Raw genomic sequence first — 21,455 nt, forward strand, 5'->3', positions numbered from 1 at the left:
CAAGATAACCTTTTTGAAATGCCCAAAGCTCTGTACAAACAGACAGCATTTTTTTTAAATTTATTTATTATTATTATTTTGAGTAGAAACAATAACTTTATTCTCAAACTAGTGACATTACGAAGGAACCTGTCACCAGTTCCAATGTTTGAACTATCCGCTCCTACCTTGCTTCTAAGGTAGTTAATTAATCCCCAATATATGTATCTTCTCATACCCATTAAAATGTTCTCAAATCCAACTATGTTTAAGAGTTGAACTAGCAGAAGGAGCACGAGGGAAATGTTTTTTTTTTTTTTTTTTTTTTTTTTTTTTTTTTTTTTTTTTAACATATGCCAGTGAGAATCGAATTCATGACCTTTATAATGTTGGAATTATAATTTACCAACATGTCACAGGTCACGGGCAAACATAAACAATAAAGGAGGAAGGAGCATGAGGAACGTCAGTTACATGAGCTTGTTGTTGCTAACTCGAAGTAGCTTCCTGGGTTGCATACGTTGCTGCTTCAATTGGACCTTTTATCAGTGTCAGAGATGGAGTACTAGTTGCTGTAGAAGAACCATTATCAAAACCAGAGGTACTTGGTCGAGGTTTAGTAGCTGTCTTTTGCCTCTAGACATGAATTTGACCTCTGTCTGCTTGATGGTGGAACAATATGGTGGTGACTAGTGAAAGAGATAGTGATGAATTGTTAATGGTGACTAATGATGAATTGGTGATGGATTGCTTAAAATGATTGAACGTTGAAGATTGAGGGAGATTGAGAGAGAATTAGGAATTAGCGTTTGGCTTTTCAGAAGTGAGAATGTCATACTGATTCGTTGTACTGGGTGACGTTTATGTATCTCATTCCAGTCCACTGGAAGTTGCACTTGGGCCAGTGATAGGAGTTTAGAATAGACATGATCTTGTACTCCAATATTTATTGAGGGGGTGACAATAGCTTTGAATATAACATGTCATTAACAATTCCACTGGCAATATCAGTATCTTTCTGCTTGTACTCATTCCCGTCCTTCCCAAACAGACACTTCTGGACCAGCACAATATTTGCATTTTCCTTGGACACTTCTGTTTACTGCTTTATCTTATAACTTGGTATATGCTTCGGTTAAAGTCAAGCAAATGATATCATGAAAAATTGATTATGTGAAAGACCAAAAGTAATCACCAGATAAATTAGGATAAGTATCAGTCTGCACTCTTTCTGGACTAGTAGAATAGAATTGATTCACTGCTCACTAGGTCCAAGGTTTTACAATCATCTCTAAACTTGAAGCCAACTGCATCAAGAAGTTGCTTCTGGAAATTTCTTCTGCACATGAAGTCTACCAATTTCTTCTGGACATTTGCTGGTACCTTGTAATCAAAGTTCTGGTTGCTGATATAAAATGTCGACGAATGCTCATATGTTTACTTGCTCATTGTTGAAGACAAGCAGAAGTTCCAGAATATTGAACCCACACACATGAAAGCTACACGGGCTTGAAGAGGTACAACCCTGCATAGAGGCATTTAAAGTAAATAACTGTGTTTACAATAGCATTTAGTGTATATTATCGCACAAAAGTCAAAACTACTAAACTTTGGCACTAAAAATTGTAATTCTATAAGAGTAAGTTCCTGGAATAGAACTTTCTGATCGAGTCATCAACTACTGCATGTCTGCATACAATCCATATAGAAAACTAACTAGATTTCCCAATGTTGAGAATGAAAAGCTTCTGGGCAAGTCAACCCTATTTGTTTTACACGAGAACTTAATACAGATCGATAGATACACATATATTCACATTGTTCTTCATTTGTATCTCACCCTCTAAAATGAGACAATGGATGCTAATGTGGTTCTACTATATATGAATATGGATTTTCTTTAAAGTCACCCTCAACCATTACAAGAGAGCAGAGGATGAAGCACAATAATGTACTATGTCAGAACTCACAGAAGCAATGCATAAATTTCTCATGCCAATTAGAAGGGGAGAAAAAGCAGGAAAACCAAACTAACAAGAGGAGAAAGTACCAGAAGTTTAATAGACTGACGGGTATCCAGAACCTAAATCCTGCATAAGAAATGATAGTGCTCATAATTGTAAGAAATCAGTTCATGAACTCTGATTGGAGGATCAAGTGAACAAAAATAATGATGGGAAGTGCTTTTTACCATAAAGTAATGTGGGAAGAGCATCTTTACGGTATTTCTCTGGAAGCTGTGAGAGTTTCCCTTGCCATAAATTGTTCCATGCAAAAACAACAGCAATCACAGATGGACCAAGCACAACTTGGTTCAATAAAACCTGTCATGAAAAAAGCAATGAGGTCACTTCTTTGTGGGGTTTGTCCAAGTTCCTTAAAAGTCATAATACCCCAACACTGATAATGAAAATGTAACAACAATTGTACCTTCAACAAAAGGTTCACTACTGTTTTCCCTGGCAAAGCATGATCAAGATACTGGTACCAAGCATATGAGCCAGGGCCGTACAACAGAAACCCATAGGAAGTCATCCGAAGTGCACGAAGCCAATCGTGGTCTGATAAGAGAGCTTGAGTAACATCCTAAGGAAGCGCTTTTGGTTAAACATTAAACTCAAAGGAGCCTCAAGAAATACTTAAATAAGAAAAATATTGATACAACAATCTGTACATAAAAGACATAAACTATAACAAGTAAAAATAATAAACTAGACTGGAGTTATAAGGGCCTTAGGATTGGAAAAGATTAGAACAATTGATTCATATAACAACAGTTAACATGCCTTGAGGATGGAATGCCCATATCAACTAGGAAGCACACCATAAATTCTCTTACATGTATATTGTTATCTACAAGAAACAGATACCAGTGCCAAATTTATTCAAAATTTAAACCACTAAGCCTTCAGCGATTCATCATTGCACCCTCTAGAACCAAGACACCATGATCAGACGACAAGCTTTAAGCTGGAAAGTTGTGATCTAATGGTGCCATTCAAAGTGATTGATAACACTTAAATAATTTCTAGCTCGTATCCAGCTACCTATCCATCTCAGCATCACACGAGTCTTGATTCAATTACCGTCTTCTGTGGATACTTTACTTGTCCTATACATCTGTCAATATGCAAAGCACGAGTACAAATATTTCGTTTTTTCCGGTAAGACAAATACCAATTCTTTTCATTCCAACTACAGTTTATATTCACTGTCCTTTCCCCATCCTAGCAAGTATTTCCAACATTTTATCAGCAATGAAGCAGAATGCATATACCAAAATTGGACATCAGCACTTATTCAACTTAACAGAAACAACATTCGAGTTCCTCAATTCAACATAGTATACAGATACTGAGCATAGACATGAGCATTTGCACCAACTTTGACAAAGTTATCTATAACAAAACCCAACTACAAACCTATGCATGTGAAAAATGTCTCAATGAACTGTTCCTTACCCAACTATAAACAAACAGAACAATCAAAAACAGAATGTAATATGTCTTCATTTCTTCTTCTTTTTTAACTAAACTTTTTCTACATTGTCTCAGAAACCAATCAAAAACAAACCCAACACAACGAAAACGAGACAAGTTACGAAACCTGAGAGGTGGGTGTGGAGCTGCTGCTTTGTTGGTCTAAAGTCTTGGCCTTTCTCCAGTGCTCTCTGAGCTGAGCAATTGTGTCTCCGGTTAGAGCCAGTGAGCCAGCCGTCACTGCTTGCTTTAACGGGAACCGGAAACCGGGTCCTCCGTTTGCCTCGACAGAATTGGAGGATTTGGAATCGAATCGCTTTCTTTGTTGTTTGGGTTTCTTTGGTAGAGAGTCCCAACCCCAAAAGCCGCCATGGCCTCCACCTCCAAGAACATGCATTCTCCAAATGGAACAAATACCTGTGTTTTCCCGTTAATATTGAACCCGGTTAGAGACAGTTTGGGCCCAGACCATGCCAGTAAACCAATGGGTGGGTTTCGGCCACACCTTTCTTTTTTATCTTTTGTGTTTCTGTTATTTATGAGTCCCAGTTATCATATTCATTGCTTAATTCTATTCAACAGTGAGTGCTTTTGTTTCCTGATTTTCATATTAGGTTTTGGATTGTCAAAACAATCCTGTACTTATATCTTGTAAGGGTGCGTCTATTGTCACCCTATCATTTTCTTAGTTAACCCTACAAACATTTGAATTATTAGAAAACTATATTACCCAAGTGTAAAATGACTACTAAATACATTAATTTTCTAAAATCTAAATTTATTAGGAAAAATAAATAAATAACTAATGAATTAAATAGAAAGATTACTTAATTTCTCATTGGATAACATTAATCTTCATCTTCTCCACCCAAATTTGCATTTATTACTAACTTTTTATCTTTTTGTTACCTCTTCATCATGAATCCATTATTTAAATCATTAGTGTTAACTACATCAAAATCTTTGCAATACCTTTTATGAACACCAAAAGTAAAAATTTAAAACACAAAAGAAAAATCTCAATATCTTCTTCATTTTTTTTTTTTTTTGAATCAAGCCCACGAGGCGAAATAGTATATTCATCACAAGCTAGAATAGACCATTACATACCCTTCCGCTGTCATTTAAGGACATAGACAGACAAGAATGTAGTGGTAGTACCCACAGTAGTGTTTGGACCCAAAATGAGCATTTTGGTTTGACAAAGCGTGTCTTGGAGAAATTGAGCCAATATCAGTGGCTCACATATATATTTTCGATAAGTTCAAAAATATATTATTAAGAGGCTAAATAAGGCCTACCAAACATGGAAATGAAAAATCAACTTTAGCACATTTTCCTACTTCGGCTAGGAGAAAGCGAGCTAGACAAGAAATGAGGGATGACGGACTAACCATCCGAACTCCAAATGAGTTGAAACTTTCCAGATTAATTCTAGACATCCCATTGATCATTTCTTATGAAGAGTGCCAAAGCTCGTTCGGAGTGGAAAACCTTCAAACAAACAGTCCAATTTTCTGCAGAAGCAAAACTTGGAAACTGGACCTGTAAGAGGTCCAGCAGCATTTTCGGCCCAACCACATGGAAATAAATTCTGAAATTTTACCACAATAATCTACATTCATGGTGGATCATTTCATATGAAGAAATCGAAGGTTGAATCTGAGTTTTTAGTGGAGATAAAAAATTGAGGGATAAGGGAGCAGAAAATGACTTAAACCTAACAAATTCCATTAAGTGTTTAAGTATTCAAACCTAACATTCCATTAATGTTTAAGTGCTAAAACCTAACCCATTATGAGTTGTTTAAGGCCAAATAGTGTTGCTTGGTAGCCTATAAATAGAGGCTACAACATAGAACAATTCACCAATTCATTCATCAAAACATCTCTAAGATGATCTAAGTTCTCTCTAGAGCAACCTCTCTAAGAGCAACTCCTCTCTTTCTCCTTCTCTTATCGGTGATCACACTCTAAGTCCTAGTCTCCTTTGGAGCCGACTATTAGTGCCACCAAACCCTCTGTCAACGTACTTCGGTCCTACTCTCCTTGGGAGCCGATTGTAGTACCACGACCAAAAACACCAATTCATTCATCAAAACATCTCTAAGATGATCTATGTTCTCTCTAGAGCAACCTCTCTAAGAGCACTCCTCTCTTTGTCCTTCTCTTATCGGTGATCACACTCTAAGTCCTAGTCTCCTTTGGAGCCGACTATTAGTGCCACCAAACCCTCTGTCAACGTACTTCGGTCCTAGTCTCCTTGGGAGCCGATTGTAGTACCACGACCAAAAACACCACAAAAGACCAATTCATACATCAAAACATCTCTAAGATGATCTAAGTTCTCTCTAGAGCAAACCTCTCTAGAGCAAACCTCTCTAAGAGCAACTCCTTTCATTCTCTTTCTCTTATAGGTGATCACACTTTAAGTCCTAGTCTCCTCAAGAGCCGACTTTCAGTGCCACCAAACCCTCTGTCAACGTGCTTCGGTCCTAGTCTCCTCGGGAGCCGACGGTAGTGCCGCGACCACAACGGTTACAGAACCAGCCAAGCAAGGGTAACGCCCTAGCAACCCAGCCAAGCTAAAGTCACGCTTTAGCAAATTCTCTCTACTTCCCAGTGGTTCTCGCTCTGCTCGATCTACAACATCGAGTATCGATTGTGATTTTCAAGAAGCTCAGTAAAAGTCCTCGCCACGAGGCATAAAGAACCCCACGACGAGGTTGGTGCTCTCCTCGTCTACAGTCGCTCAAAAGAAGTCAGGTCAAGGGACACCCCCAACGACCGCACCCAAACGGTGCTAGCACGCCCGCGCAAGAAAATAGACTGTTGACCAGCTGCAACAAAATTGGAGCCAAACAAGTAGTACGTAGAAATAGACCCACTCATTACACATTTCAAACCGTAAAGATAGTGGAGATCCTCCTTTGGTACTACGTCGGAGGAGCTAAAGTTCTAGGTTCCTAATACAAAGAAGGACTAATTTCAGTTTATCCCCCTGAGGTTAGGGGTCGAAATCATGTTAGTCCCTCTAGTTTCAATATAATCATGTTAGTCCCTGTACTCTCAAATTTCATCATCCGTGTCCAATTTCTACTATTCCGTCCAATTTGGACCGTTAAGTCTGACTTTTGAGGGCTAAAATGGTCATTTCAAGACAAAAAAAAAAACTAAAAAAAAAAAGATTTTTTTTTTTTTTTTTTTGCATTTTTTTTATTTTCTTGTTTTTTTTTTCTTTTTCTTCGTTTATTATTATTATTATTTTTTTATAATTTTGTCTTCAACCTATACACCACAAGTTATAATAGGTTTATAAAAACAAAAAAAAATACTTTAGGTGGTTAAAAAGTCGCTCGCTGGTCTACGATATTTGTGATATATCTCCGATAAAGCGAAAAATTTTAGGATATATCTGTAAAATATATTTATAAAATATAATAGGTTTATAAAGTGAAGAATAATAGGATATATCCCCAACAAAGTGAAGAAATATCTGTAAAATATGATTAAAAAAATAAATACAGATATTTCTTCACTTTATTGGGGATATATCCTAAAATTCTTCGCTTTATCGGAGATATACCACAAGTTATAATAGGTTTATAAAAACAAAAACAAAAAATACTCTAGGTGCTTCTTTTTTATTTTTTTATTTTTTATTTTTATAAATTTTTTCTTCAACCTATACACTACAAGTTATAATAGGTTTATAAAAAATAAAATAAAAAATACTCTAGGTGGTTAAAGTCGCTCGCTGGTCTACGATATTTGTGATATATCTCCAATAAAGTGAAAAATTTTAGGATATATTTGTAAAATATATCTATAAAATATAATAGGTTTATAAAGTGAAGAATAATAGGATATATCCCCAATAAAGTGAAGAAATATTTGTAAAATATGATTAAAAAAATAAATACAGATATTTCTTCACTTTATTGGGGATATATCCTAAAATTCTTCGCTCGCTGGTCTACGATATTTGTGGAACATCTCCGATAAAGTGAAGAATTTTAGGATATATCCCCAATAAAGTGAAGAAATATCTGTATTTATTTTTTTAATCATATTTTATAGATATTTCTTCACTTTATTGAGGATATCTTAAAATTCTTCACTTTATAAACCTATTACATTTTACAGATATATCCTAAAATTCTTCGCTTTATCGGAGATATATCACAAATATCGTAGACCAGCGAGCGGCTTTTTAACCACCTAGAGTATTTTTTTTTTTGTTTTTATAAACCTATTATAACTTGTGGTGTATAGGTTGAAGACAAAATTATAAAAAAAAAATAATAATAATAATAATAAGCGAAGAAAAAGAAAAAAAAAACAAGAAAATAAAAAAAATGCAAAAAAAAAAACAGAAAAAAAAAATGCAAAAAAAATAAAAAAAAAAACAAAAAAAAAGAAAAAAAAATCTTTTTTTTTTATAGTTTTTTTTTTGGTCTTGAAATGACCATTTTAGCCCTCAAAAGTCAGACTTAACGGTCCAAATTGGACTGAATAGTAGAAATTGGACACGGATGATGAAATTTGAGAGTACAGGGACTAACATGATTAAATTGAAACTAGAGGGACTAACATGATGACGACCCCTAACCTCAGGGGGGTAAACTGAAATTAGTCCTACAAAGAAACTTATTGTAATATTTAGACAAAAAAATCTAAAAACATAGGTTTGGGCCAAGAGCCGAAACCCTAGCCCAAATAGAAGCTAATGGACTAGGATAGAACCCCAGCCCAACAACTAAGCCCAATAGGGTCGTCACCAAGGAGAGCACTCCAGGCCCAACAGCATGATTCGGGCCCAGTCCACCATCTTCTCCCATTCCCTCGTCGTCCGTCACCTTCCGGCAGTGTTCCATCCGACCCCTGTAGATGTGATCCACGCCAACACGCCGCTGACCAGCGTCTTCCCGAGCCACGTCGTCGATCTGCATCATCATGGAACAACCCCGTCCTCGTTCTGGGTTCTCACAGCCCCACACCACCGTCGATTGAAACTCCAAGCCGCACCGGCTTTCCAAGAGACCCATCGCAGGGACTGGCTACCGACCTGTAACAGCACGATCTTATTCTCCACCACGAGCCTAGCCGAACCGAAACTGACCAAACCAGGACCACAACCCCTCCGACAAAATCCTATGGGCGGTAGATATTGATCTTCCGTCTGGCAACAACCCCATGAAGGTGGGGAGGCCGGAGGCCACTCAGACGTCGAGGCGCCGCCGAACGAGCACAAAGTTGCAGCAAACGGAGAACTCCCGGCTTTAGGGTTTCTCTTCAATATCTTCTTCATTGCTCATAGTTGTTAACTAACTAATCTTTTGACATAGATTGAAATAGATTAACATTGAAGCAGAAAGAAAAATTAAAAAAATGGAAGTAAATTAGATTATGATTTTGTTAGGAAACTTTAATATATTATAGTTTTTTTATTGGTATAAATTAAATGAGAGATTTTCATTAAAAAAAATCTCTTTTAATTAAATATGTCATATAAGGATATTCTTGGAAATAGAAATGAGTTACATAAGTAAATTTAATAATTGAAATTAAAATGTAGGGTGTAATGAGCAAGTAGGGTGAACAAAGAAAATGGTAGGGTGACAATAGCCGCACCCATCTTGTAATTGTTTCTCATGTGAATAAACTTTAATTTCTCAAAAAAATAAAAAAAAATAAAAATGTCTTTTGATTTAAATTTAATGATAGGAATAATGTACAATTAAATTAATTTCAACGGTCTTATTATTCTCTGTTGTTGGATTTAAATCTAATCACATTTTAGCACAATTGAGCACAATCCAACGACAATTTAGCACAACTGAGCAAATAATCAACGAAGTAGATGAACAAGACTATTATTTATTTATTTATTTTAGGGAAATTTTCACAAACAGTACACCAAGTAAAGACCACTAATAATTCTTATACATAAAGTTCCAAACCAAACATTTCGGTACATGAAATCTGAAACTCGACCCACTATCAGTGCACGACGTCAATTTTTGACACCAAAATGTCCATTATGCCCTCAGTTCTTTTTTTTTTTTTTAATAATTTTTTTTTCTGTTTTTTTTTTCCTTCGTTTTTATCTCTTTCTTCTTCCATCTTCCGGCTCCACGAAACCCACCTCTGTTTTCATGTGAGAAGAAGCCAGAAGAAGGAAGAGATAAAAACGAAGGAAAAAAAAAAGAACAGAAAAAAAAATTATTAAAAAAAAAAGAACTGAGGGCATAATGGACATTTTGGTGTCAAAAATTGACATCGTGTACTGATAGTGGGTCGAGTTTCAGATTTCGTGTACCGAAATGTTTGGTTTGGAACTTTATGTATAAGAATTATTAGTGGCCTTTACTTGGTGTACTGTTTGCGAAATTTACCCTTTATTTTAATTATTTTTCAAAAAAAAAAAAACTAAAATAGTTTTTGCTTGTGGTGGTGGAGTGGTGGTGCGCGCAATTGAAAACCTAGTCTAGGTTGACGAAATGGAACCTTGCTACCTTGGATTTTTGGGTCTGGGCTATGCTTTTGGGCCCAAGTGGGTCATTGTGTCATTATTGGTACGGCTTTAATTTTCTTGTTTTTTTTTTTAAGACAATTTTCTTGTTTTCTTTTATAGTTATTTGTTAGTGGGATATAGCCTTATGCTAGCAATAAGTCCATACCGATATGTGGTAGGGCGAGGCAGGCTTGGTCCCGAGCTGCACATTTTGTGTGTCTTGTCTATTCTAGGTTGACGGCTAGTTTCTGACTTCATCAAATAGTCTCAATCGCCTAGTGATAGAGTGAAACTAACTGTCACTGCATTTACATTCCGGTGACAACATAGTGGGAAACCTGATTATTATAGCCCATGACAATATATCACATTTAATCCTAAACCCAGGATCAACCTTCTGATACCATGAACAAATATGGAGATGAAGTTATCTCTATGTCTCTCTATGTCAATGTTTACAGTTATTATTATTATTTTTATGAGAAACAATTTCTGCAATCTAATTCTAGCTACTAGAAAGACTAGATGGAATTAGCCAAATATTCAGCATTGTACTTTAGTAAACGTGAAGAGTAATTTTGTGAACCAGTATAGCTGAAAGATAAAAAAATGAGATTGTAGGGATATTGACCTTTTCCTGATCCATTTTATCAGTCATAATAATACTCCTTATATAACAAAAAGGATAGCTTAACTCTTTGCTTTTGATTTTGACTCGGTTTTAATCTTTTACTTTATAGTAATGAAGTTAACCTATCCCATCATTTGTATTTGAAGTACTCACTGAAAAATTTAATGAATTTGTTCACGCATCAATATCATTACATTTTAAAAACTTAAAAAATTCAAAGATTAGCGTGTTCTTTGTAGTTTGTTTACATATACGAGTATTCAATCCATTTTATTAAACACACTTGCAGCTGTCCATGATGTTTTCTAATGCTTTACCCACCTAACTAGCTCTTCTGACTTTCTGCATACAGCTCATATTAGAAACTTAATATTCCCAGCATTCACAGAAAACTCAGAACTTCTTTGATTGCTTGCCCAAGTGCTGTTATCTTGGAACAGTTTTCATTGCTTTTTTCCAACAAAAAGACCATGGCAGTGGTGGAGATCTTTCTGGCGTCATTCCTTAAGGTGCTGCTTAATAGGCTGACGGATGACTTCCTCAATTTTGCACGACAAGGGGGTATTGACAAGAAGCTGAAAAAATGGAAGGACACGCTGGCTGCAATCGGAGCTGTGCTGCATGATGCTGAAGAGAAGCAACTGACGAGCGAGGCAGTGAAACTGTGGCTAGATGATCTGAAAGACCTGGCTTATGATGTGGAAGATGTTTTGGATGAGTTTTCCACTGAGATGATACACCGCAAAGTCAAGGAGCAGCAATATGGGGCTACCATGAGCAAGGTACGAGGCTTCATTCCTAAAATTAGATTTAGCTTCAATTTTAACTCCAAGATAAAGCTTATTACTGATCAGTTACAAGACATATCTGAACGGAAAGATAAGCTTGGTTTGACTTATATTGGGACAATATCTACTAGTAAGGAATGGCTAAGGCCACCGAGTTCATGTGTGTTGGGTGGAACACCTGTTGTTGGAAGAGATGGTGACAAAGCAAAGATTGTTGAGTTTCTCTCAAGAGATGAGCCTAGCACAATCAATTTTCATGTTGTTGCCATTGTTGGTATGCCTGGATTGGGGAAAACAACACTTGCTCAGTATATATTCAATGACAGTGATGATGATGTCCTCAAACAGTTCAATCTTAAGGTCTGGGTATCAGTGTCAGATAACTTTAACATTGTAAGAGTAACTAAAGCAATTCTTGAATCAGTCACGTCCCAACACTGTCAATGGGAGGAATTCAGTCAAATTCAAGATGGCTTGACAAAGGAACTAGCAAGTAAAAAGTATTTAATTGTTTTGGATGACATTTGGAACTCATGTGACTAGCTATGATCTATGGATGACACTACAGTCCCCCTTTCATGCTGGTCCACCAGGAAGTAAAATAATTGTGACAACACGTGATGCAGGAGTTGCAAAAATAGTGAGAGCCATTGATGTTCACAATTTGGACTATATATCAAATGATGATTGTTGGAAAGTATTCAAGCAACATGCACTCTTGGATGTTAGTAATTGCGGACCACAGAACTTTGAGGTATTTCGGGGGGAAATTGTTGCCAAATGCGGTGGATTACCTTTGGCTGCAAGAACTCTTGGTGGTCTTTTAGGTTGTAAAGAAATACATGAATGGGGAGAAATACTTGAAAACAAGCTATGGAGTCTATCTGATAATAGTAACATTCTCCCCGTGTTAAATTTGAGCTATCATTATCTCCCTTCAGATTTGAAAAGGTGTTTTGCTTATTGCTCGATACTTCCACATGATTATGAATTTGAGGAAATGCAGTTGATCCTCCTATGGATGGCAGAGGATTTAATTCCACAACCGAAAGACAACAAACAATTGGAAGATTTAGGTGCTGATTATTTTCGGGAGTTGTTATCTAGATCATTCTTTCAAAATTCAAGCAAAAGCAATGCACGATATGTAATGCATGATCTCATTAGTGATTTGGCAAGAAAGATCACAGGAGCGATATGTTTTAGATTGGAGGACGCACAGAATAGTTACAGGCAAATTAGATCTTCTCCGAAGGCTCGTCATTTGTCTTACATTTCTGGCATATCTGATGGTGTTCAAAAATTCGAAGCCTTTGATCAAGTCAAACATCTGCGGACTTTTCTACCATTTACTGTTTCAACACTGCCAGGTTTTCGACATTGTTTGACTCGTAAGATCACTCATGATTTAGTGCCAAAACTGCCATACCTAAGGGTGTTGTCTTTTAATGGCTATGGAATCACAGATCTGCCAAAATCGATAGGGGAGTTGAAGTCTTTACGGTATCTTGATGTTTCTCATGCAGTAATAAAGGATTTTCCTGAATCTGCCAGTACTCTTTACAACTTACAAACATTGATAGTAAATGACTGTAATTTTTTGAGAACACTACCTACAAACATGAGGAATCTAATCAGTTTGCGTCATCTTCACAATTCAAAACTATATTTGTTGGAAAGAATGCCTGCCCAACTTGGTAGTCTGACAAATCTGCAAACATTGAATAATTTTCTGGTGGCCGAAAGTGGAGATTCAGGGATAAGTCAGATCGGTCCCCTATTGCATCTCCGGGGGACATTGCATCTTTCAAGATTGGAGAATGTGAATGATGCGGAGGATGCAAAGATGGCCAACTGTATTAAGAAGGACAAGCTTGATGAATTGGTACTCGAATGGAGTGAAAACAGAGAAATGAGACTAGATGTGCTTGACATGTTGCAACCTCATAAAAACCTCAAAATGCTCACAGTAAGGGGTTTCAGGGGATTGCAATTTTCAGCATGGATTGGAGATTCTTTATTCTCTAAAATGGTGGTGGTGAGGTTAGAAAATTGTAGAAACTGCCAGATCTTGCCACCACTTGGGCAATTGTGTTCTCTGAAAGAGCTATATATAAGAAAAATGCCTGGAGTGGTAAATGTAGGGCAGGAGTTTTATGGGGAGGGTAGCTTGCCTTTCCCTCGATTAGAAATTCTGGAATTTGAGCGGATGGACCTTTTGAAGGAGTGGTTTTCCTATCAACAAGATCAGGGACTTGAAACTTTCCCTTGCTTGAAAATGCTTTCCATCAAAAACTGCTGGAAACTGCAGGGTCGGTTACCTGAGAACCTTCATTTACTGTCCACGCTTGTGATTCATCAATGTGAGCAGCTAGTGGTTTCAATCACAAATTATAAAAGCCTTTGTGAATTGAAAATAAATAATTGCAGACAGGTGATCCATAGAAGTGCTGCTCAGTTTGAGTCACTAGAGGCACTAGAGCTTTCAAGTATTTCAGAGTTCGTACTCCAAGCAGAGGAATTTGTGAGAGGGTTGACAAAAACTAAAGATCTGAAGATTACAGTTTCTAAGAAGCCGACATTTTTAAGGGAGAATGAGGATAGATTACTGGAAAACCCGATTTATGTTCCTCATTTCTTCATAAGCAACTCCCACCTTGTTTTGTTTCATTACTTATCATCACTTCAGAAACTTCACATATACGACTGCTCTAGTATAATTTCTTTTGAAGAGGTTTGTTTTCCACCTTTTCTTAAAGAAATAGAGATTGTGCGTTGCCATTCTCTTGTGTATTTTGCAAGATATCAGATTGCCCCACAACTGAGAAGATTAAGTATCCTGGTTTGCAAAAACTTTAAATCATTAGTAGAGATTGAAGTAGGAAGTACTCAGACTTCATCTTATTGGTCTTCTTCATCTTCTGCTTCAACTCCTTGCCTGATGATGCAAAAGGAGACATCTAGTCTCGAGGACTTGGCAATAAATAGTTGTCCCTCTATGACGTCCTTAGGCTACCTACTAATCAGGACGCTTAAACATCTTCGGATATCGGACTGTGCAAATATGGAGAAAATAGTCGATAGGTTCCATGATAACATTCTTCTTGAAGAAATTCAATTATGGAGATGCCCAAATCTTAAATCCTTCCCGGAGGGTCTATGCCACCTGACCAATCTTCTATCATTATCGATCATAAACTGTGAAAGTTTTGTTTCCTTTCCCAGAGAAGTGTTTCCAAGAAGCGCCTTCAACTTGAGGATGATTGAGATTTCCAACTGCCATAATTTGGAGGGCATCCCCAAAGGCATGCAGAACCTGAACTCTCTTCAGGACTTTCATGGATTGGCGTCTTTTCTAGAAGAGGGTTTTCCCGCCAATCTAACAAGACTAGTAGTTTGGAAAGTCAAGAATTGCAAGGCACTGTTGGAGTTGGGATTGCACAGTCTCACCTCTCTTAGAGAGTTGTATATCAGTGGTGAAGATCCAGATTTGGTGTCCTTTCCACCCGAGGACAAGATGACACCACCCCTGCCCAAATCTCTCATTCAAATCACAATCGCCGACTTCCCAAATCTTACTAAACTCAGCAAGGGCTTTCAATTCCTCACCTCTCTTGAATATCTTGAAGTATCTAGTTGTCCTAAACTAGCATCAATTCCAGAGGGGGGTTTGCCTCTTTCACTTACTCGACTTTATGTCATTCAATGTCCTCTGCTAAAAGAGAGATGCAATCCAATGAAAGGTAGATACTGGTCCACCATAGCCCACATCCCTTGCATAACTAATGGAGACATGGACATCCGGTTCTACTCCCTCCAATGTACTTGCTTCCAATTCAGAGAAAACTCTATTTGTTTTCACTAATTAATTTCCAACATCTTTATAATGGTATGAATACATTATTCTTTTCACTTGCAGAGAGCCGATCCAGATTAAGCACAACACATTCTGTACTTAAATGTTGTACAACTCCTTACAGCAGTTACTGAAGAAGAAATTACTGTAAGCAAGATTCTGTTTTTCCTTTCAAATTACTCAATAACATTTATTAATCAGAATAGCATTCTGAAACTTGTACAATTATTTAGATATTTATGATCACCTTAATGTTTGTTATTCAACCTCCTTATCCACATTACTTGATACAGAGCTGGAGTGTGGGACCTTGTTTCACTATTTTACTTATGCATTCGTATCAAGTTCATGTCCGTATGATTAGTTCTACATGAACACTACAATTTATTAAAGTACGTAAAGGATTCAAGAAACTTAAAAAAAAAAAAAAAAAAAAAAAAAAAAAAAACCCTAGCCCACCCCACCCTTACATATGTCAGTGAGAATCAAACCCATAACCTTTACAACAAGAAACTTAAACCCCTTTGTTTTTTGCATATTTTCTATTAATTGATTAGTTCTACATAAACAATATAGTTTATTACAGTAAAGTACGTTGTTTTTTGTTCATGTCCTTAAGCATATACATTATTTGCAGATGCTACGGCAAGCTAGCTAATTCAGAAACTTCCAATTTATGATGTCAAGACTTATAAGCCACTGTTAGCGTGAGATGGTACATTGTTTCCCAAATCCCCTAAACGAAGTTTGGAAAGGGAATTGAATTCATTCGTGAGGGCTGCTGCCCTTTTTCAAGCACAGCTTTTGGTCAACTTAGGTCCTCGACTATAAAACAGATGCAAATGGAGTAAAGGACCAAATTGGTCCTCCATAGCCACAAGACCTTGCATTCTCAAGCATCAAAATTCTCATTCTGTTGTCCCAGGTACTTCAATGTCAGAAAAAGTCAAAACCTTTATGTTTTTTTGTTTACTGTCGTAGGAAAGAATTTGTTTAATTTGGTTTTACTAATTTCATAGTTCTTTTTATACTTGTCTCATTTTCTTATTTGAACAGTGAGACTTCTGTCAAATTATATTCCAAATTCAAAGAGGTAATAGTAAAATGTTCAAAGGTTGGAACCCATTGCAGCAAGCTAAACTTAAGGGAGGGACTAAGAGATCGAGATTTGTGGTAAGCAAGATCATACTCCTTTTATTCTTAACGAAGTACTCAAGATCTTACATTTTGTATGATTTATTTTCTATCAGTTGTGTTACTTTTTCCAGTTGAGTTGAGATTTAGAACCGTCTAAGTCATCAAATTTTCTTGACTATTAATAGATAGACTCTGCTCAGCGTCATATGAAAGACTAATATTCATTTTCGAAAAGTTATTATATCTTGTCAGCTGCTACATATGTTTGGACTTTGGAGCAACAATAATTTGGATCATGCCTTCTTTGTTTATTCATCAACCACATTGGTTATGTGCTAATCTAACAATCCATATATAATATAAATTCATAGAGAATCCACATGCAAAACCAACTAAAACCTTTCTTCATCCTTATTCTTCAGGTGTTATGTTGCATACTGGAGTTTGACGCTGGATCTTTTTTCAGCCATTGATCACTGGTAAGAAGCCACAGTGACTTATGTGTGAATATTTTATACAAGTCGTTCATGTTAAGACTTCAGGCATATATATTTCTCTCACAGACAGCTGCCAGTTGAGACCAGGGGCGGATCTACACTATAAGTGGGGCGGGCTACAGCTCGTCTGAGATTTTTGGGCTTCAAAAAAAAATTAGATGTATACTTTTTTTTTTTTTAGTTGTGTATTGTCCAGCCCAAGCCCGTCGTAATTGAGTAATTCCTAAACCCACTCCAGTTCACTCGACTAGTCGACTTCGAGTCTTCGACTACGCTCCAGCCTCCAGTTCATCTAATTGTCTCTCCTCGGCTCCTCCAGTCCTCCTCCTCCTCTAAACTTTTGCAGCTCTGGCATTCTCGGCTTCTCCACTTCTCTCAGAGATCAAGACACCAACATCAATTTGGGGCAATGATTCAATGTAAGATTTTGTTTAATTGAATCAATCCAATTTGGGGCAATATATAGGGTTTAAGGATTGATGTAAAATTCGTGTTCGTAGGTTGTATTGGATTGAAGATTTCGTGGATTGAAGAATGAAGGTTGCGGACTTGCGGTCAATTTCTCTTGGTCTGGAAATCTGGTATGCAGCGTTGAGCGTTCTCTCCTTCTCCTTGTTTTGCAAATCTGTAATTTATCATTTTATTGTTTAATTGATGTGGGTTAAATGTGATGTGGGTAAGTGGGTTTAAATGTTTAAATTGATGTGGGTAAGTGGGTTTGAATGTTTGATTAATTGATTAAGTGGGTTTGAATGTTTGATTAATTAATTAAGTTTTAAGTGGGTCTAAGTGTCTGACGACGGGAGAACTTGACTATATAAATGGAGGTATGATTGTATGAAATGGGAACATATCTGTCACTGAATGATCTTATCAGTTTTCACTTTTCAATACTTTCTACTGCAAACATTCCAGTAGAGGTAGAAGTTAATATGTATCTTGTCCTTGGTAGGTTGGATATGATAAGTGAATGACACTTGATTCTATGAGGTGGAACTACGAACTGGAACACAAAGGGATGAAGTGAATGGCAAAAGCTTGAGTCTACTGCTTTCCGAGGTGCTTTTTTCTTTTTCTTTCATTGTGCATCAGTGCATATATATCATTGTGGCTTATATTGTGATTTTTTTTTTTGTTTAAGAAATCCAGCCCGTCCAAGGTTTCAATCCTGGATCCGCCCCTGGTTGAGACTTGAGAGTATTGGCAGGTAATGAGGTAATTCACATGCTAGACGGCAATGCTAAGGCTGCATGTTGACTGTGGTGAGATTTTAGAAGCTTAAAGTGAGATTTCTCCGAACGAAGTTGAGAAAACGCAGGAGGCTTTAGTATTGATCATGATTGAGCAAACTTATTTTGTAGATGCAGTCTCTTGATTGTGACTTTGGGTGATTTCCGGTCCTGTGCTTAAAAGGAGACAGTAAAGAGATTATTTGGTAGTGTATGTGAGAAAGAATTTGTTTCTTATCATTGTAGTTTTTTCTCATGAAACCTCGGACAACTTCCAAAAGCCCTTCACAGCTAGCTAGCTGCCATGACAATTGGAAGCTTCGTGGTATTTTCACTTATCGATTGTGCCTAGATCTATTAATTTGAAGGGTGAGATGTGGTAAGAAAGATCATCATCCGTTATCTATTCTTAAGAAATGAAATATAAGTCAAATAAGACACTATTGAGAGAATGAATTTTCTAATATCTTATTACACCCATTCTGTGGTGTATATAAACATACTACGTACTACAACTATTGTGTACTACTGCACTACACAACATATACAAGGTAAGTAGTTACGATCACAATATATTCCCTTGTAGTCCATTCCTAATAGGGAACGATGACTCACACTAACACTCCCCCTCAAGTTGGCGCATATACATCAACCATGCCCAACTTGCTTAGTGAGTCATAAAATGCCTTCCTAGAAACTCCTTTGGTAAGTACATCTGCAAGTTGCTCTTCAGTTGGAACAAAAGGAAAGCTAATAATTTTGGCATCTAGCTTCTCCTTTATAAAGTGACGATCAACCTCCACATACTTAGTACGATCATGCTGTACTGGATTCTGTGATATGTCAATAGTTGCCTTGTTGTCACAATACAACTGCATGGTATTTTTGAGTTTGAAACCCAGATCACGTAACAGATTTCTCAACCACAACAATTCACACACTCCGTGAGCCATACCTCTATACTCGGCCTCAGCACTAGAACGTGCCACAACTTTCTGTTTCTTACTCTTCCATGTAACCAAATTACCTCCCACAAAGGTAAAGTAACCTGATGTCGACCTCTTGTCTGTGATATTTCCAGCCCAATCTGCATCTGTGAAGCCACAAACCTTAAGAATGTTGTTATGTTTAGAAAACAGTACTCCCCTTCCTGGAGCTGACTTCAAGTACTTCAGAATTCGCAAAACAGCATCCATGTGACTCTCACTCGGATTATGCATGAACTGACTCACCACACTCACTGCATATGCAACATCTGGTCTAGTATGAGCCAAATAAATCAAGCGTCCAACTAACCTCTGATAGAGAGCTCAATCAGTAGGTACCTGATCTGGATACTCAACTAAACAATGGTTCTGCTCAATAGGAGTATCAATAGGTCTGCAATCCAACAAACCTGTCTCTGTCAGCAAGTCAAGAACATACTTCCTTTGGCACAGATAGATTCCTTCTCTCCCCCTGGCTACCTCAATTCCTAAGAAGTACTTAAGCTCACCCAAGTCCTTCATCTCAAACTCAGAAGCTAGCTGTCTCTACAGTTTATCCATCTCAACAGTATCATTACCAGTGATTACCATATCATCCACATAAATAATTAGAGCTGTTACCTTCCCTTGTTGATGCTTGAGGAACAAGGTATGGTCTGAGTTGCTCTGCCTATAACCAACCTTCCGCATGAATTGTGAAAATCTTCCAAACCAAGCACGAGGTGATTGTTTGAGACCATACAGATATTTTCTCAATTTGCATACAAAATCACCAGGAGAAGCAACTACATACCCCGGTGGAAGGCTCATGTACACTTCCTCGGCTAACTCTCCATGAAGAAATGCATGCTTGACATCAAACTGTTTGAGTAGCCAGTTTAAACTAGCAGCGAACGAGAGCATAAGCCGAATAGTATTGATCTTGGCAACAGGAGCAAAAGTTTCATCATAGTCTATACCATATACGTCTGAGTAAACCCTTTTACTACAAGGCGTGCTTTGTACCGATTCACTGATCCAGCTGCATTATGCTTCACGGTAAACACCCAACGACAACCTACAGCCTTCTTGCCTTGTGGTGGAGGCACAAGTTGCCAAGTTGACAAGTATTGTTCTTCTGCAACTCCTCCATCTCTTCATCCATTGCCTTCCTCCACTTTGGATCCCCCAATGCATCCTGCACTTTGTTAGGTACTGATACAGCAGATATTTGATTCGCAAATGATTCATATGACTTAGACAACCTCTTATTACGCGTATTTATTTGCGTGCAATTATATCTAGAACACTAGAAATAAGCTTATCTTCATGACAATTATTATGTAATTAATCCATTTTTATTATTTCGTATGAAATAAGCGGAGTTACGAAATTGAGACAACCGACACGAAAAAAATAGAGTAAATGAGGATTTTCTACCACATGACGGGAATGTCAACCATGAGTTGGCGTGCGGTCAAGATACGCAGAAGTAATTTGAGAAAAAGAAATAAATAAAAGAAAAGGGAGATAACAAGCTTAATTAACCAATAGTTTTAATTAACTGTGGTTAATAATTAAGTGCTGCACGTTGCTTAATTGAATAAATTGAATGCATTGGAAACCAAAACATGGTAGCAGCACATTGGTGGTTTAATTAAGCATGATATTAAACCAAGAAGCACAGAGTAACATGAAAATGAGAACAACCCTACAGAAGAACAGTAGCCGCACACCACTAAAACAGGGCAGCCCTTTGGGCTGCTCTCTTCTCCCATCTTCTTCCTCAATTTTTTCCTCTTTTCTTTATATTTTGTTTTGAGATTTGAAGGACTACTCATACAAAGCTTCAAGGATCCATCAAGGGACTCAATTTCTACAAGATTCAAGATTTGGGTATTTTGTGGGGTTGTAATTCAAGGCTAGTCATGCTAGCTTCATAGCTATTTGTGACTATCCTTGTTTTCTCCTACACTTCTCTACTCTTTGCTATTTGAATTTTGTAATTTTGATGTTCATGAATATGGGTTGTGAGTAGTTACTTTTGGGGGGCTAGGGTTTCTAACTCTAGCTCAATTTTGATGCATGTAATTGACGTATTTTGCAAGTGATAAATAATGTATTTTCATATGGGTGCACTCTAATTACTATGCTACTTGGTTCTTGATGCATGAATTTAAGGAATTAACCACTCTCTTTGTTATGTGTTGAGATTTGTGATGTGTGATACAATTTGTGGTTCTTTTGTTCACTAGCTTCATGTAATTAGTGTGGTGTGTCAAGTAGTTGCTTAATCGAGAATGAATGATTGCCTAAGTTTCTATTTTCTTGTGCCCTTCGCCTTTAATCCTAGACCTTGTGGCCTTAACAAGGCATAA

The 21,455-nt window shown here is 37.1% G+C and overlaps 1 protein-coding gene, 1 long non-coding RNA gene and 1 pseudogene across 3 annotated transcripts; 2 read left to right on the top strand and 1 right to left on the bottom strand.

The window, feature by feature from the left end:
* Positions 1-1,129: 1,129 nt before the first annotated feature.
* On the bottom strand, positions 1,130-3,922 carry LOC133724927 (protein sym-1). The gene is made up of 5 exons (XM_062151845.1): positions 3,586-3,922; positions 2,410-2,565; positions 2,171-2,303; positions 2,030-2,069; positions 1,130-1,504 (listed from the first exon to the last, which is right to left on the bottom strand). Exons 1-5 carry the CDS (start codon positions 3,853-3,855, stop codon positions 1,417-1,419), a joined length of 687 nt encoding a protein of 228 aa, XP_062007829.1. The 5' UTR covers positions 3,856-3,922; the 3' UTR covers positions 1,130-1,416.
* Positions 3,923-10,904: 6,982 nt separating this feature from the next.
* LOC133724928 (putative disease resistance RPP13-like protein 1) lies at positions 10,905-15,273 on the top strand (annotated as a pseudogene).
* A 23-nt stretch (positions 15,274-15,296) lies between these two features.
* On the top strand, positions 15,297-18,520 carry LOC133724929 (uncharacterized). 2 transcript variants are annotated; one of them, XR_009854113.1, is made up of 8 exons: positions 15,297-15,396; positions 15,887-16,174; positions 16,306-16,422; positions 16,809-16,865; positions 16,950-17,302; positions 17,384-17,464; positions 17,836-17,942; positions 18,025-18,520. It is a non-coding gene; the product is annotated as an uncharacterized LOC133724929 (long non-coding RNA). The 2 variants fall into 2 exon arrangements; XR_009854112.1 differs by lacking the exons at positions 17,836-17,942; positions 18,025-18,520 and having other exon boundaries at positions 17,384-17,576.
* The last annotated feature ends 2,935 nt before the right edge of the window (positions 18,521-21,455 follow it).

The sequence above is a fragment of the Rosa rugosa genome, chromosome 1 (assembly GCF_958449725.1).
Source record: "Rosa rugosa chromosome 1, drRosRugo1.1, whole genome shotgun sequence".
Taxonomy (NCBI): Eukaryota; Viridiplantae; Streptophyta; class Magnoliopsida; order Rosales; family Rosaceae; genus Rosa; species Rosa rugosa.